The 18,465-nt window shown below is 35.2% G+C and overlaps 1 protein-coding gene across 1 annotated transcript in view; it reads right to left on the bottom strand.

Moving 5' to 3' along the window:
* The window catches only part of RIOK2 (RIO kinase 2), a 130,326-nt gene that overhangs the window by 17,008 nt on the left and 94,853 nt on the right, over positions 1-18,465 (bottom strand). The window contains exon 7 of the mRNA XM_090405915.1: positions 9,779-9,970. Coding sequence (XP_090262041.1) covers positions 9,779-9,970 — 192 coding nt within the window. The remainder of the gene's footprint in view (positions 1-9,778; positions 9,971-18,465) is intronic.

Below are 18,465 nucleotides of genomic sequence, written 5' to 3'. Positions count from 1 at the left end.
TAACATTCTCTTTATTATAAATGTGTTATATGATACTATGCTAAGTTCTCATTCTCTGATGTTATGAATTGCAATCTTATACACATGCTGGTCATGTGAAGCATTTTTCTTAACATACAACATCTATTTCCTCTAAATTCAACATTTTCCTTTCATAATTTATTTTTCAAGTGCTTTCTTTATTCTACTGAAATAAGTTACATCTTATTAAAAACTCACTATGACAACAAAGAATCAAAACTGCTTTTTATTCTATTAGTTTCTTATACACTATAGTTTACTTGTTCTGGAATTTTTTTTTCTGACAAACTGAAACTCTTGAAACAAACAAACTTAACAGAACTTCTGTTAAGAGTTGACATCATGCTGAAATTTCACATATGTTTTTTTGGAGATCTATTCTGTGTAATATCCATCATAGCCTAGTTTATGAATTTCAGGACTTGTATGAAAACAGGTCAAAGCTTGTTTGCGATGAGGTTTGGTGTTTGTTGCACCGACTTGGATATTGTTTTTACAATATCTTCATAAATTTATTAAACTCAATATATTGCATTTCTGTTAGTTCCCAGATCATGTGATGTTTTCATTTGTAATATGATAGGTCACTGTAAAAATAATCATAATTTAAAATTCTGAATAATTTTACGTATTGTTTATGTTAGTATGTTTATTAGTTTTAGTTTCATAACATGCATTGTCGGCACTTGCGAAGTACCCGTTATTGAAATTGTTTTGTCAAAAGTGAAATGTAAAGAAGTTAAAAAATTGATGTACTTACCGGATTTGAATAGTTGTGTTACTTTAAACAATTTTATTGTAGTTTAAAATATTAAGTTTTGTGCTTTATGAAGACATTCTCTTGTTGTTAACAGAGACGTGTCAGCCATTATACCTAACTTCTTGCTTGCCAGCTTCATGGAGTGCGCATGCTCGCCGAGAAGTTTGATGTGTGATTGACAGCTGACAAGGAGAGCATTCGGTATCAGAGTAACGGATGTAAACAAGACTGTGTTTGTTTAAGAAAGGAGGAAATTAGAACACAAGATGGCAGACATTCAGATTCGGAGGAAATGGAGTTTTTTATTTATGTGACAGTTGGAAGTTGGAAGGAAATTAATAGTATATTCTGAAAAAAGGAATACTGGAACTATGAAGTTTTAATATGGATAGGTATCGATAAATAAAAGGGAAATATTGCTATAGACGTTTTAAAAGGAATGTTTGAGGAATCGCTAATCGGAAGATTAATAGTAGATTCCAAAAAGGGAATCATAGAACTGTAAGTTTTTTAAAGTGGAAGAGTTAAGACTGTCAATAAGCATTAGTGAATGAAAGAAGAAATTGCTATTTACATTCTAAAGGAATGTTCGAGGAAATGCTATTTGGGAAGTTTTATCTGTCTTAAGTCGCCGGATCTAACTATTATTTCTAATCAAAAGACAGAATTGAGTCAGGAAGAATTAATGTGTGCTACATGAGTGATGAGAAAGGATCCTATGAAAATGAAGAATAAACGAAGATATATCTTCGGAAAAGGGGCCTTGACAAGAGAGAGAAACTGGCTATGAACATTTTGTCATTGTGCAAACAAAGTGTTTAGTCTAGTCTTAAGTGTAAGTTTATTTTTAAAAGGCCTTGGATCCAATTAAATTTGTAGTTATGTAATATTGTTTGAAGTGGTATATACAGTGGTATCTCGCTAATCCGAACTAATAAAAACCATGCTCATTCGGATTAGCGAATTTTCACCCAAGAGAGAACAATAACTAGCGTTTAAGACAAAAATAATCAGATTCTAATGTTACATCAAGTTAATTCTGTAAATAAATGTAGCATCTGATAGAAAAAAAGCTACTATACTGCAATATAAAACTTAAAAAATAATACAGTACACAAGTTTATTTTAGTAAAAAATGTAGTTTGTATGTACCAGTATTGTTGAGGATTCTGATTTAATAAAACAACAATAAAAAAGCTATCAGTACATAACTTAATTTGTGTAAAAAATATTACTTTCTTGTACAAAACCCACAAAAAAAAGTTTCACAAAATAACAAAAAAGTTTTTTTTTATTTCTTTGTAAAAAAATCACTGATTTTCTTTTGCTTCTTGAAAGCTAAACTTTTTTCGAATGCTTCTTCTCGGAGCTGCATTAGCGATAAAATTTTGTGGAATTCCGTATAATTCTGCTTATCCCATTCTATACACATAATAAAACTGTCAACTACCTCTTTATGTATTACTCTTTTTCCATTCCGTAACATTTATTTGTGAAATTTCAACATCTGGATTTATATTTTTAACCAAATTATGCATGATTTGAATTTCCTTTTTTTGTGTATCACTGTAGTTATCTTGGTAAATTCTAGAAGGCCACAGTTTTTTCCATGACGCTCGAATTGCTTCAGGTTCGACGGCTTCCCAGGCTATTATGATTTATTGTGAACACACAATAAATCAAAACAGACCTACAGTATAACCGTACAATCGACAACGTGAAAAAATACTCTACTGTAATAATAATAAAATAAAAAATAATAGTTAAAATAATAATTATTAAATAAAAATAATAATACACAAAATAATAATACGTAATAAATAAAATTTTTTTCTTTCAAACCCCAGTTTGGATTACTGGAGGGTTCGGACTAAAGAGGTTCGGATTAGCGAGATACCACTGTATATTGTTTTTGTTATATTAAATGTGTTTATTTTGTATTTTGATCTTGAGTCTGATTTTTTTTTTGATTCTGAAAGAAATAGTAAAAAAAGGGGGTGCTTAAGGGTCAAAGCTGTATAACTGAGAGGAGACCTCCACATAGCCTTTAAAGGAATGCGGAGAACCGACCAGGGCTTCTGACCTAATGTCCAATCCTCACCTTCTCGTGGTGCACCCTGTTGGGTATCTACTTGGATACTGAACGAACGAGGATGAGCTTTCAATTTGGGATTTAGCCGACCAAATTGTATTCTTATTGGTTAAACCAAAATAAAAAATTATGGTACAACATGACAAAATTTTATGCCGGCTGGGGCGTCACCCGGTTAAACAAGGCCCCCGTTGTTTTCGCCAGGGAACCAGGGCAAACAGCGAAAAGTCAGCTATTGGAACAAATCTGAAAACAAACCCCAACTCAACATCACCAGAGTTAAAGATCGGTACTATCAACGTAAGAAGCCTGAATGGCAAAGAAATGGAGCTAGCTGAGGAATTAGATAAGTACCAGATCGACATAATAGGGGTGACTGAAACAAAAAAGACAAAAACTGGTGAGATCTTTCTGAGCAATAAATACAAAATGTTATATTCAGGCAATGACAATCAAGGAAAAGAAGGAGTAGCCATAGTATTCAACACAAAATACGAGGCTAATCTTCTTGAATGACAGTCAGTCTCAAGTAGAGTAATGTGGGCAAATATGAGAATGGGGAACTGGACAATGAGACTTATTTGTGCCTATGGTCCCACAGAAGGTTCTACTAAGGTAGAAGTGGAGGAATTTTTTGATGCTTTAGAAAAAGCAACTGACACAATGAAAAATGAAAAGTTGGTCCTTGGCGGTTATCTAAATAGCAGAGTAGGAAATGATTGTGAGACATACAAAAATATTTTGGGAAAATTTGGAGGAAAGAGCAAAGCTAATAATAATGGCAAATATCTGTTGGATTTCTTCTCAGGACATGGACTGGTTATTACTAACACCATGTTCCAACATAAAAATGTGCACAAATTCACATGGAGAGAAGAGGCTAGGAATAAGAAAAGTCTCATTGACTATGTTATTGTTGATAGTGATGTTTTCTCCCTGGTGCAGGACACCAGAGTGTACAGAGGATTTGAAATTGGAAGTGATCACTATTTAGTCTTGAGCAGGATAAAATTGAATTTCATATTGAAAAGAATAACATGTAAGAAAGTTTTAAAGCGAATAAAAGTTGAGCAGCTCTCAGATGTGAACTGTAGACTAAAATACACAAAGATTATTGAAGAAAAAATGAAAGAGTCTGAGAACAGGAACCAAACCTTGGAGATTCAGTGGCAAGCCTTGAAGAAAACACTGATTGATTCAGCCAGAGAGGCATGTGGTGAGGTTATCTGCAAGGATAGAAAAATCAGAACTCCATGGTAGACAAAGGAAGTAAAAGAAGAAAACATATAGAAAGTTCCTGGGAAATAAGCCAGCTTGTGCACTTAGAAAATACAGAGGCAAATGTAAGAAAGCTAAACAAAGTGATGGGAAGAACACAGAAAATAAATACCAAGAAGGTTGCAAGATATTCTGGAGGTTATTGAAGAAGCTCAAAAATGGAGGAAAGAGTGTTGTAAAAGAAATTAGAGATGATAAAGGTGACTTGAAAACTGAAGAAAAAGTTATCCTTGAAGTATGGAGTAATTACTTCGAAAAATTGCTAAATGAAAAGCAGTGATAGCACAGTGGTAAAAAAACACTCAACAGGCATGCAGTCAGGAATACATATCCATACTTGAAGTAGAAAAGCCGTGAAAAGGCAGCTGGAATAGTTGCTATTCAACAAAAAATGCTGCACTGCATAGTTCAGAAGGCCTAGACAAAAGGACAAATTCCAGATGATTAGAATAGAGCTCTCATAGTACCCATTATATATATAAAAAAGGGAAATAAAACTGAATGTGAGAATTACAGAGGTATTTCTCTACTAAGTGTTCCTGGTAAGATTCATGCCAGGATACTTGAGAAACGTTGAGAAGGATTATGGAATGGAAACTTTGTGAACAAGCTGGATTCAGGACGAATAGAGGCTGTCAGGATCAAATCTTCACTTATGAAAAATTGCTGAGAAATCATGGGAATATAACAAAAATCTATATTTAAGTTTTGTAGATTTGGAAAAGGCCTATGACAAGGTGCCAAGAGAAAAGCCATTCAAAACGCTACAGTTGTATGGTGTCAGTGGGGCATTATATCAAGCAATATTTAGTCTTTACTTGAATCGTAAATTAGCAGTTAAAACTGAAGGAAGTACAAGAAGATGGTTTCATGTTAAATCTGGTGTCAGACAAGAATGTACATTATCCCCTATGTTATTCATTATCTAAATGGATCTCATTATGAAGGAAAGTGGTATTAAACCTGATATCAAAATTGTAGATGTTAATGTCAGCTCTTTGAGGTTATACTTTTATATAAATCCAGTACAAATCTGCAAGATTCCCTGACTAAATCAAATAACTGTTGTAATAGATATAAGCAATAACAAAACAAAGATAATGAAAATAGGCAGAAGCATTGAAACCATCAATTGCATTGTGAATGGAGAACTTATAAAACAAGTAAAACATTTCAGCTACTTGGGCACGATTTGTAGTGAAGATGGTAAATTAAATATGGAAATAGACAACAGAATCAACAAAGCTGATATGGTAGGAAGTCAACTGAATAAATTTATATAAAATAAGAGAGAAATTAGTCAAAACACTAAATTATAATAGCTGTATACAAGACAGTGTTCAAACCAAATTTAACTTAGATCTGAGAGCTGGGTTAGAAGTAAAACACGTACCAAAGACTAGAGACTGCAGATATGAGAGTCCTGAGAAAGATTACGGGCATGAACAGATGGCAATATCATATTAAAAATGAGGATATTAGGAAAGAACTTGACATTGTTAGCATCGAGGAATGTGTTAGCAGAGCTAATCTCAGGTGCCACGGTCACTTAAACAGAATGGGAGAGGAAAGATTAGCAAAACAAGTGTTCTTTGCCAGGTTGGAAGGGAAAAGACCCACAGGAAGACCAAGATATAGGTGGATTGATACAGTAAAAAGAGCACCGGAAGATAGAAATATAAGATTTGATAATGTTGGAGTCTTTACAGGTAAAAGATTGACTTGGAGGAAAATTGTGGATAGGAAGTTAGGAAATGATGTAAAGTTTTTATGTAGTCATATCCTATTCACCCTTTGAGGGTACATGTCAGGAATTTGATGATGATGATAGATAATAACAGTGGAGATAAAGTGCACCCTTGTCTAACACCTGATTTGACATCAAACCATCTTCCTGTGCATTCTTCAATTCGAACTGCTCACTTGCAACTCAAAAAGAGACTAAGAATTGTTTGTCAAATCTAGTTGACCAGCTTAGGTGCTGGATATTATTCATTATTTATTCTAATAGTATTACAACGTCTGCGCGGTTAGCCTAGTGGCTATGCGCTTCGCAACCATATGCCTGGGGAAGGAGTGTCCTAGGTTCGATTCCCGTCGGTGACGTGAGGAGCTGAAGGATCTTCCTCAGCCATAGCCAAGTTAGCCAGTCTTGGGCGTGGACAGAAGGGTTTTTTCCCCAGTTTATTCTGGGGTTTTTCATCCCGCAAAGCAGGCAAACTGGCCTTGAGAACTCAACACTACAGGCCATAGGATACACCGGGGCATAAGGCTTTACCACCTTATCCTGTAAACGGAGTGAGGTCCGATGATCAATGGACCCTCGACACCGCAAGGTAAAAGAGGGTATAAGGAAGATGAGATGAGATAGTATTACAACATCACAAAGCTAATTTGTAAAAGAATGTTTATTGGCTTATATTTTTCTGGTTTTCAAACCAGTATCTTCAGAGCAAAAACATCTTGTGCCAGTTTACATATGACAATGAGTAAGTAAAATAATTCAAATTGTAATGGACTAAAGATCTAAATTCCTAATTTTGCATTCTCTAATGCTGAATAGAAGAAGTATTACAGTTATATAAGAGTTGAACTTAAAATGATCTCCCAAATTTTTTGGAACCATACTTGTCAAGATTAGGAAAATGCTTTATAGCCATTGCTAACTCTAAAAATAGTCTTGCTGAACTGTAATGATGTTTATATCTCACATTGTTTGTTTTTTTCCATTTAATCCTATGTGAAAGGGTATCCAAAGCATGGTCTGTGAGTCCTGACTCACCACAATAATGGTAGTGAATGTATTTATTATGTTCTAAAAGGCAGATCCTCCTGCCTATCCATAGTAGTAGAAGACAGACCTTAGCCTACTATGAACACAATCACAATGAACTACACACACATTCCAGGATATGCTAGAGGATGGGGTATGTCTTAGGAGGGCAGATCTGTAATATGACATGGTGTGAAGATTATATTTTATCAGTACTTTATCTAACTTTTCAGATGTACCTTGGATATATGTAATAGAATAGTGGTACGTTCTATGTGTTTGGGAAGAGGGAAGTCCATGTAATATTTTATGTATTTTGTGAAAGGTGTAGTCCTTGCAAAGGAAGTATGGCAAAGAAAGTAGATTTATGTGGAAAGAGCTGCATCATTATTATCCTCATATTTAGTGTTGAATACTATAGTTATTCAACTTTTCCCTGATTGTTATTGCTTGAATATTTTGCATTTGCTGCTCAGAAAGATCTTACCCTGATTTTTGTCTTGTTTCCTTCAGTAATACATTATATCTATTTGGTACTTATTCAATTCTTCTGCTAGTTCCATTTCTTTTCCAACTTGAAATTCATGGTCTGAGTAACCAAGAAGAGCTGATTCCCACAGTAGATTATTATTATTATAGAGTATCTTCATCGATGAATTTTCCATTCAAGTGTCTGAGTTATAGAAATTTTTTACTTGGTAAGGTAACCAACCTTATGCAAAACTCTCAACCTTTAGGACGGGTATCTCTTTTAGCCTGGCCCCTACCTCTTGATCAGCAGCTTAGAGAAGAAGACCAGTGAAGCTGAAACAGGCAAATGCCTAATCCTTGAAGAGAAGAAGAGGCATCTCCATAAAGTCCAGAGACTCATCGTGGGAGACCCAAACTAAATATATTATATATACGAAACCTATCATACTTCTCATGGAACTCGCAACTAATTCTGGCAATCCATTCCACCACTCTCTATGCAAAAAAAAAAACCTACACACATTCCATGCAAAAAAAACCTACACCCATTCTAGTCTGCACACTCCTATTAATCATGCTTTTACACAACCTCCATGGATGACTCCTAGTTCTCTATCATATATTGAAAATTTTCCTTTACATCAATTTTATAAAATCCTTTTAAGTTTCTATCATGTCTCCTCTTTTCCACATCTCAACCCAACTTTATAACCTACAAATCTTGAACCTATCCTCAAGGAACATTCCACAGACCTATTACCAGCTTAATCATTCATCTCTGAATCCTCTCTACCACATCCTGATTCCCAAGAAACCCAGGTGACCATGCACACACTAGTCAGGATGCAGCTGAATCACAGCCTTATAAAGAGGGGTAATAACTTCTCTATCTTTACTTGCTATCTTGTTTTTTCAACATCCAAGTAATCCTTTGAGCTATTTTACCAAATTTTGCAATATACCCTCTGAACTTCAATTTTCTGTTCACAATTACCCCAAAGTTCCTAGCCTCATCAATTGCCTGCAATCCAATATCATCAATATGGTACACCATAGTAACCTTTTCAACCAGAAGTGCATAACCTTACATTTTGCAAACATTAAATTGACAATCATTATCCTGAGCCCACAATGCCAATTTATTTAAATCATCCTACAGGACATCTATATCACCTTTATCAACTAATGCTCTCTTCCCAGTTTTACATCATCGGCAAACAACTTAATCCCCAACCCCATAAATCCTTCCATATATCAATCATATACAAATTAAAGAGTGGTGGCCCTAGTACAGTCCCATAAGGCACTCCCACTAGTCACTAACTTCGTATCCATTCTCAGTTGCTCCAAAATATAGACTATATTTTGTATACTTTGTATATACTAGTAAAATGGTAAAGAAACTGATGGAACTTTTAATGACATACTGCATAACCCATATTACATTTCAAAATTTTTCTATAATGTGATTGTCAACTTTGAAGTACAAAAAAATAAACTAAAATAAAATAATAAATTTTATTAAGATATGGCTACATATACAAAATACAAAAGAAAAAGTGCAGTTTTTTTGCTCCATATATACTTGACAATCCAAGAACTGAACTAAGCTTTCATTAAATATATTATGTAAATTTTAACTATAAAATTATTTGCGAATCTCAAACATCTAACACTATCATACATTAAACATCATCTGCAAAAATTACTTCAGATTAAACAAAAATTTTATAGGCATGTGCCCATTCATTTTTTGAATATGACTAATGCTACTTCACAAAACGTAAAAAACTGTTGAGAACAATAAAATTTAAGCACAATTCACATGATAATTTGTTACCTTCATATACACTGATGAATATTCTCTTTTCCTTCTTTAGGTACAAAATTTAATGAAATGAACAATCATGTGCATTGTGAAAGTTTGTCAGTAAGTATAATGGAGTGTGAAAGTAAGAAAAGTAAAAACAGGTGAATACTGCAATTCGTGAGGACTTAATTCCAAGTGTTAATGAATTAAATTGATTAAAATGGAAAACTTGGACCCAACCACTACTGGATTTACAGTCCTAAAACAGTTGGAAAATGTAACAGTTAACTGTTAATTTTTTTAAGTAATATAGGTGGCAGCAAATGTCTAATACCACAGAACCTGACCTGCTTTCTTTGTTTCCAATCATAAAATCATACAAAAAATTATGGCACTTCAATCACATGGCAATAATTTATGATAAGAAAGAATACGTATGCATTGTCAAATAATCTACAGAGAAACACTAAATTTATCCTTTTCATGCAGACATCCCAAAATAATAATAAAAAATTTTTTTTATAATACATGCATTAAGTGGATTGTAATTTCCAACATAACATTAATACTTACTCTTCTGCATTAGGGTGATTTATTGACACCATTTGTGGAAAGTCAATAAGTGTAGCATGATCATTTTCATCTAACATAATATTGAACTCATTAAAATCACCATGAATGAGACCATAATTAGCCAGTTTCAAAAGGAGATTCATCAATTCATCATATAAAGATGGAATATCTTTCACAAAATGTACCTGACATCTGTTAGGAGAAAAGTTAAATTTCCTTCATTAGATGCAAAAGCTTTAGAATGATTAACAGAAATTTCCTATTCTCTAGATATTATTGTTGGTTTATATTTATTCAAAAAAATAACAATTAAAAAAAAAACATTTTATTACAACTCATTTCACCATTCTGGGTTATGATTCTAATTTATCGTGAGAGTGAAGAGTCAGGACATAACTAGGAAAACTAAGTTCCATTAAACTTGAGCAAAAGTCAGTCCATATGTTTTAAAGTAATTTAGAATATTTTAAAGTAATGTTTCAGGAGTTTAGTTTATTCATCCTTCATTATGTCATTATATATAATCCATAATGTAAAATATATATATATATATATATATATATATTTAATATCTGGTCCACACACGATAGACCACAAGACCCATGGCACACTAGTGCCATGTGTGAGCAAGAGGAATAGAAAAAAAGGAGGAGTCTGTTCACATTTTGCTTGAACAGCTGAGGATTGTAATCTTTTGGGGAGACTGTGCCAAAGGACAGAAGTAGACTGAATAAAAGAGGCAGTGAAGTTGGTTCGGTAAGTTTTAAGGTAGACTGTTAAAGGATGTTGGTTAGCAGGGGCTTCTGTTTTGATGATTTTGGAGGAGAGTGAAGGAATAATAGTGGCCAGTTTGGCAGAAACCGAATGTCTGTGAGAGAGGGGGATCATTAATTAGCTGGATTGCCCTCTCCTAGTAGAATCGAGGAACCTTAGAGATGATTTTGGTGCACCTCAATAATGGGAACGATAGTCCATGGCTGGGCAGATTTGGGCTTTGTTTAGAGTTAGTAGCTGTGAAGGTGTGAAGTAGTCTTGTACAAAAAAAAGCACAAGTTTTTTAGCAGCTGCAGAAGCTATAGTTGAAATATGGTTGTGCCAGGAAACATCCCTCCCCCTTAGGAGGAAGAACGGAGCATACTGTTGTCAGCAAAAGCTATGGATAGGATTGAAAGTTTGTGAGAGCAGTCATTTATATACAAGAGGAAGACAGTTGGTGAAAGAACAGAACCCTGGGATACTCCTGCATTCATGAGAAAATCTAAGGAGAGCAAGCTGTCCACTATGACACATAGTGAGCGACCAGTGAGAAAGTTGGCGATCCAATTGCAGACCATAGGAGAGTCACAAGGCAATGTCTATGAGAGAGGGATTGATAGTTTGGTGAGTGGGCTCTGTGCCAAACCTGATCAAATGCCTTTGAAACGTCAAGGGCAACCACGAGTTTCTCCAAATTTCTTCATGGCTTGAGTCCATAGGTGGGTGGTGAAAGTAAGATCAGCTGTAGATCATGAGTTGCAGAATCTATACTGCTGGTCACTATTAGTTGGTATGTTTCTATACGGTTCAAGAATTGATTGTTGATGACCTCCATAATTGTTGAGAGAACAAAAGTGACAGCAGTTGGACGGTGGTTTGTTGATTGACTTTTATCACCTTTCTTTGGGATAGGCTAGATAACCTGTTTAAAAGTTGTCAGGTAGATGCCAGTTGAATAGGATAGATTTAAGAGGTGATACAGGATAGGTGTTAGTTCTGTGGCAAAATTTTTGAACACAATAGGTGAGATACCATCAGGGCCAGATGCCTTGTTTATGTTCAGGATGTTGAGGATTCTTTGGAGATTTCTTTTTGTTGGAAGACTATGGGTGACATGCAAGAAGCTGTTATTGCTAGTGTGTAGGGAACTTTGCCTCTGCTTTTACTGTTGTGTATCCTGGAATGGGGGAATGTTTGAGCCCCCTACAATTTGATTGGTACGCATTTGAGGGTATCACTCACTGTATGTGGGAAGAGTGGGGGGGGGGGGGGGGGAACCAGAACCCTTGCTCTAGTCACCATACGTGGCTGCAGCCACTTCAAGTATATAATAAGCAAGGTTTCACCAGATGATGAAAGACATCCACTACCTGGAGGTTAAGTTGGCATTTTCTCCTAGGGAAGATATGCCTTTGTGGTGGCAATACTCACCAGGTTTGCCAGAGCCCTGTCTGTGGAAACAGAACTATACCACTGGAAGGCAAGGATTTACTTGACTGTGAGAGGCTATATTTTGCACATCGACAGCCTTAAGTAGCCCCATATATTCAACAAATTACACGAGTAACACATGGGATCATTTCATCTCATTATATTCTCTAAGCTATAACTTTTAAGAGATCCCTTCCATCCCACTGAGTTAATTTTAAATTGTCTGTACTGAGGTAGAGACTCCTTAAAATATGAGGCCATCAACTGTAGCTTGTGCATAAATCTAGCACTGATCACACCTTTTGCATAAATAACTCTGATTTGCCGAATTTCATAAAAGAAAAAGAAAGGTGTCTCCTTAATCTTTGCAGATATATCAACTAAGTTTTTGTTAAAAGTGCAACCCTAAAAAAAAGAAAATTCTCCTTGTGCTATCAACTGCGAACATTTTCATCTTTTTCTTTCTGTTTACTAATTCTCAGCTGCTTTTATTGTATATAATAGTAAGATGCCTTGAAGGCATCTTACTATTATATACACCCCACCCATGCACACACACTTTTTATATGAAACAAGCTTGTTGTCACATAATAGCACAAAAGAATCAGATATGTAAACACACATTCAACATAAAATGGCTGACAGGCATCAATAGTTAGTTATCAAATGTGTGAAATTTTCATTGAAAAACAATTATCTCCAATTTTTAAATGAAGATTCAATAAATATGGTAAGCCCAATAATGTTCTTGTCTGTGAAGTGTTCCCTGTAAGAACTGGAAGCATTTCACAGACCAGTCATTTAGTCACTAATTTCTGGATATTCACTTTGCCACTTCAACAGGACCAAAGCATGTTAGTGACTAAAATCCTAATCCATAGTTTTGCTGATGACAATATATTTCCTTCTTTTTTGTGACAAATCATGCTTTACCCAAATAAACTAAAATAACTGCTGCTTCATTCCTAAATTCTGATCTTCAAATCGTTTTTCAGGGATTCTGATAACCTTGTTTACTTTAGTGCTAAAATTCAACTTACACATGTGGATATTTAAAACAATATGAAATTTCTCTTCTTGGGATAACTGACATTCAATTATCCTTGACATAAGCATCACACATCGTCTCAATATCTAAGGAATTAACTTTTTCCTCCTGCATTACTTTACCTGTGAACAACGTACAAATTCGAAATCCATCCACCACCCATTGAACAGTAATATTCTTGCATATGCGATAGTGATCCTAGAGCAATCTATTAAAAATTTATGACTCACTTAAAGAGGAAAGCAGATAACCTGCTAACATCTTTCAATGAGAGAGAGATCATAGCAACTTAATGAAAATAAGGGAACAAATCGAGAGGTCATAATTTTTGCTGTGCGTATTTTCCAGCACTATTTCCATGGTCATTCTTTGTTAGATTTAGCATTGATAATATTCACTCATTTAAACTGTTAAGAAATATCCAAAAGTGAGATGCCAATTCCACACAGACCCCACCACACACACATACCCGTGTGCACACACTTTTTAATCAGTCTCTTCACTGCTGTCCTTTGAAACAACCTACCTTTAGTTTCTTTATGTACCACCTGCTGATCTTCAAATTCAGTGTTAGTAAATTTCTTCTTCTCCTAAACTATATGCTCATCCACAACACTAGGTTGATCATCCTCTGGTAATGTGAGATTACCATTAAAAAAAGCTGCTTTACAGGTAGCTTAAGTACATTTAGTGGAATAAGCTGTTTGATTTATCTTGTTATAGATGCTTTCGTTTCAAAAACTAGTGTTCTCTCCCCACCCCATGTCACTTCAGGTCTCAGTAGGCAGCAGTAATGGCGGTAGTGATATTGCACCAATTGATGAAAAACACCTTAGACTTTCTGAAATTATCCATACCATGGTAGGGATTCATCTTCTCCCATAGTCCTAAATGAACCGTTGGGTCATTCATGGCTGGTAGGTGATACTCTTTGCTAGCCTCCTCCAGTTGTCTCGGTCTCTTGTTCTTGATGTCAGTTGAGAAAGGGAGGAATTTGTCCATTTTTTGATGTTATCAGTCCATTTTAATCGAGATTGGCCCCTAACCCTTGATCGATTCCTTCTAGGGTTTGCTTTGAAATGCCATTAGCCCTCTCCACATGTCCGAACCATTTCATCTGTCTTCTTCAAATGACTGTAAGAATATTTTCCCTTTTTCTCCCATCTATTGAGTCAATCAGTTTTCGCACATTTTCATTGGTTTCGTGAGCGGTATAGAACGTCATCTTCCTTCAATAAAGTCCAGGCCTCACAACCATACAAAAGGACAGAATTCACAGATGTCAATTAGTCTTAGTCTGGTTGTGATTGCTATTCTGTTATCTCCCCACAATGGTTTTAACTTTTGTAGGGCCACAGTTGCCTTAGCAATTCAGTATTTAATGTCGGTTTTTGAACGACCATCTTGACTCAACGTGCTTCCTAGATAAGTGAACTTCTTTACATTCTCAATTTGCATCTTTACAAATTCAATGTCTGATTTTGAGGTTATCATTGTTTCTGTTTTTTGTAGGTTTATGTATAATCCATATTTGTTTAATGTTCTGAAAACACGGCTGGTTATCTCTTGTAATTCTTCTTCACTTTCTGCCTGAAGATCGATATCGTCAGCAAAACGTAAGTTATTTATTCTTAGTCCGCCAACTACTATTCCAGTGTCATATTCATAAAGAGCTTCATCTATGACATATTCCAGAAAACAATTAAAAAGAAGAGGGGACAAGATGCATCCCTGTCTTACCCCCCCATTCTGCCCGGAATGGTTCACTGTTATAATTTTTAATTTCAATTCTCATATCAGATGAGGAATAAAGAGATTTAATAATCCTAATGATTTTGTTGTCAATACCATAATGTTCTAAAATTTTCCATAATGCCTCTTGCCATATTGAGTCAAAAGCTTTTTGAAGGTCTAAGAAGTTGTGACAGATTATTTTGTTATGTTCTATGTATTTTTCGCCTAGTATGCGAATTGTAAAAATATGGTCGATTGTACTTATGGACTTCCGGAAACCTGCTTGTTCATCTGATAGTCTGCTTTCTATTTTCTTTTCGATTCTTGACAATAGTATTTTAAACAGGATTTTGCTTGGATGACTAATAAGGCTTATTGTTCTATGGGTGCTACATTTATTGCTGTTTCCCTTTTTAGGGATAGGTACAAGGACAGAAGTCTGCCAATCAGAAGGCCAAGTCTGTGTTCCATACGTCCTGGAATAAATTTAGCAAGGTGTCTATGATGATGTCACCTTCTTCGCATATCTGTTCCACTGTGACACCATCACTTCCCGGTGATTTTCCAATTTTTGAGGAGCTAACTGCTGCAATAACTTCTTTTAATATCGGGTAATCTCCTTCCTCCAAACCTCCTGGCAAAATTCCGTCCAAAACATCATCGGTCAGTTGAGGGTCCTTATGAAAAAGCTTGGTTGCGTAACATTTCCATCTATCAATTATTTTCTGGTTATCCATGATAGGAGTTCCATCTTCATCTTCTATGCTCCAATTAATTGCAGTAAAAGGTTTGGTTAGCTTATTGATAATTTGAAAAGCACTTTTAGAATTATTTTTATTTAAGTCCTCTTCTATATTTTTGCATTCATCCAATATCCATAAGTTTCTAGCATGTTTGATTTCTTTTTTTTTAATAATCTTAGTAATATTTTTATACTGTTCTCTATTATCACCACTATTAATATGAGATTTCAAATATCTTCTTTCGTCGCATAGGTCCAAAATATTGTTGGTTATCCATGGTTTATTTATTTTCCTTTTGTATCCAAGGATTTCTTCAGCTGTCTCAGTTATCTTTTGTGAGAAGTATTTGGTTTTAGATTTGATACTATTATGTTTCTTGAAGCTTGTGTCAAAAATTTGTTTTAATTTGTATTTATATAGTGTTTATATTTATATTTGGGATCTTTTAATTTTTCTATATTATATCTTTTATGAGTTGATTTTGTAGGTAATCTTTCCCTCATTTTCATATTCACAGTGCGATGACCATATTGTGGTTGCTGCCAATGTTTTCAGTTGCTGCAATGGTTTCTGGACATGTTAAGGTGTTGTAGGTCCCCTGATAAACTAGAGGATAAAATTTTTTTTGCATTCAAAGGGAGTTTGTTTCAGCACAGAGCTCCATACTTACTATGGAGCAACGCATAAACACCTAGTCTCTGGCAAGCAATGACTGAGCTAAGTGGAACAGCAGGGCTACCCCACACCATGAGGAAGGAGACTTATTGTAACAGTGTTGATCCTTGAAAGCAAGCCAACTAGCAGATTGATCCTACCCAGGACTTGCCAAAGCAGAGGTCAAAGTCATTCAAGACCACCAGGATCCCTTTCAGGATATCCATGGGTTGCAATGCATGACAAATGCAACATTGGATCTTAGGGATGGTTGTCTGAAAGACAGGACAGTAAAAAAAAGACTCACAAGAAGCAGAGCAAAATATGGCAAGAAAAACATGGGGAAAAAAATGATGGAGGGGACCTACAATCAATGGGATGTCTCCTCCACCAAGAACAGATGCATCACATGGAGAGAAGAGAGAAATGAGGCATATTCATCAAGATAATACAACCTGTCATTCTTAAAATGCAAATAACATGGATGAGAGTGGCTGTGCCAGTGTTGTTTGCTCCATTGAAGAAAATATCAATACTAGATTGTGGTTATTGTTTAACAAATTAACACAATAACAGAAGATAAAGATTAAATAATATATTTAATAGTCAAATATTTCGACCTAAAAATTACAGGTCATCATCAGTTGCATCAGGTAGTTTGAATATGAAGTGGAACACAAATAACAGATTATTTATAATAGTAAGAGCTGCTTGGTGTTATACACAGTAAAATGCAAGTGGATAAGAGGAAACATAGTAGTATTATTAAAAAAATGTTAAAGATGTGTGATTGGAATAATTCTTCCCTATCTTCGATAGTAAGAGGCAGTCATTCTAATTCAGGTTCAGATGGTGGAGTAAGCCTTTACTTTGTTTTGAATTATGACAAGCAATTAAATATATGAGGATAGTATACCTGCCTATTAATTTCATGCATTATTCTGGTCTTTGTCTATTCTGTAGAATAAAAAAAAAACACAAGTTTCCAGGAAGAAAAATTCTGCCACCTCCATATGAAACCAGCTAACTTATCAAAAAAATAGATTTTCATCCAGTTTGAAGGTTAATGAGTGTTTATATAGAGTGGTGTGGTTGGGTTATATGGATAGGCATATGAACAATTTGTGTGTGATCACTGGTGATATTAAACACTACAACATCTCTACTAGGTGGTGTTTAAGGGTCAAAGCTGTATAACTGAGAGGAGACCTCCACATAGCCTTTAAAGAAATGCAGAGAACGGACCAGGGCTTCTGACCTAATGTCCAATCCTCACCTTCTTGTGGTGCACCCTGTTGGGTATCTACCTGGATACTGAACGAATGAGGATGGGCTGGCAATCTGGGATTTAGCCGACCAAATTTTATTCTTATTGGTTAAACCAAAATAAAAAATTATGGTACAACGTGACAAAATTTCATGCTGGTTGGGGAGTCACCCGGTTAAACAAGGCCCCCGTTGTTTTCGCCAGGGAACCAGGGTGAACAGCGAAAAGTCAGCTACTGGAACAAATCTGAAAACACACCCCAACTCAACATCACCAGAGTTAAAGATCAGTACTATCAACATAAGAAGCCTGAATGGCAAAGAAATGGAGCTAGCTGAGGATTTAGATAAGTTCCAGATCGACATAATAGGGGTGACTGAAACAAAAAAGATAAAAACTGGTGTGATCTTTCTGAGCAATATATACAAAATGTTATACTTAGGCAATGACAATCAAGGAAAAGAAGGAGTAGCCATAGTATTCAACACAAAATACGAGGCTAATCTTCTTGAATGGCAGGCAGTCTCAAGTAGAGTGATGTGGGCAAATATGAGAATGGGGAACTGGACAATGAGACTTATTTGTTCCTATGGTTATGGTCCCACAGAAGGTTCTACTAAGGTAGAAGTGGAGGAATTTTTTGATGCTTTAGAAAAAGCAACTGACACAATGAAAAATGAAAAGTTGGTCCTTGGCGGTTATCTAAATAGCAGAGTAGGAAATGATTGTGAGACATACAAAAATATTTTGGGAAAATTTGGAGGAAAGAGCAAAGCTAATAATAATGGCAAATATCTGTTGGATTTCTGCTCAGGACATGGACTGATTAATACTAACACCATGTTCCAACATAAAAATGTGCACAAATTCACATTGAGAGAAGAGACAAGGAATAAGAAAAGTCTCATTGACTATGTTATTGTTGATAGTGATGTTTTCTCCCTGGTGCAGGACACCAGAGTGTACAGAGGATTTGAAATTGGAAGTGATCACTATTTAGTCTTGAGCAGGATAAAATTGAATTTCATATTGAAAAGAATAACGTGTACAAAAG

The sequence above is a fragment of the Typopeltis vanoorti genome, chromosome 16 (genome assembly GCF_054136105.1).
Source record: "Typopeltis vanoorti isolate ZY-2024b chromosome 16, IOZ_Tvanoo_1.0, whole genome shotgun sequence".
NCBI classification, from domain to species: Eukaryota; Metazoa; Arthropoda; class Arachnida; order Uropygi; family Thelyphonidae; genus Typopeltis; species Typopeltis vanoorti.
This window is presented reverse-complemented; position numbering and strand designations above follow the sequence as displayed.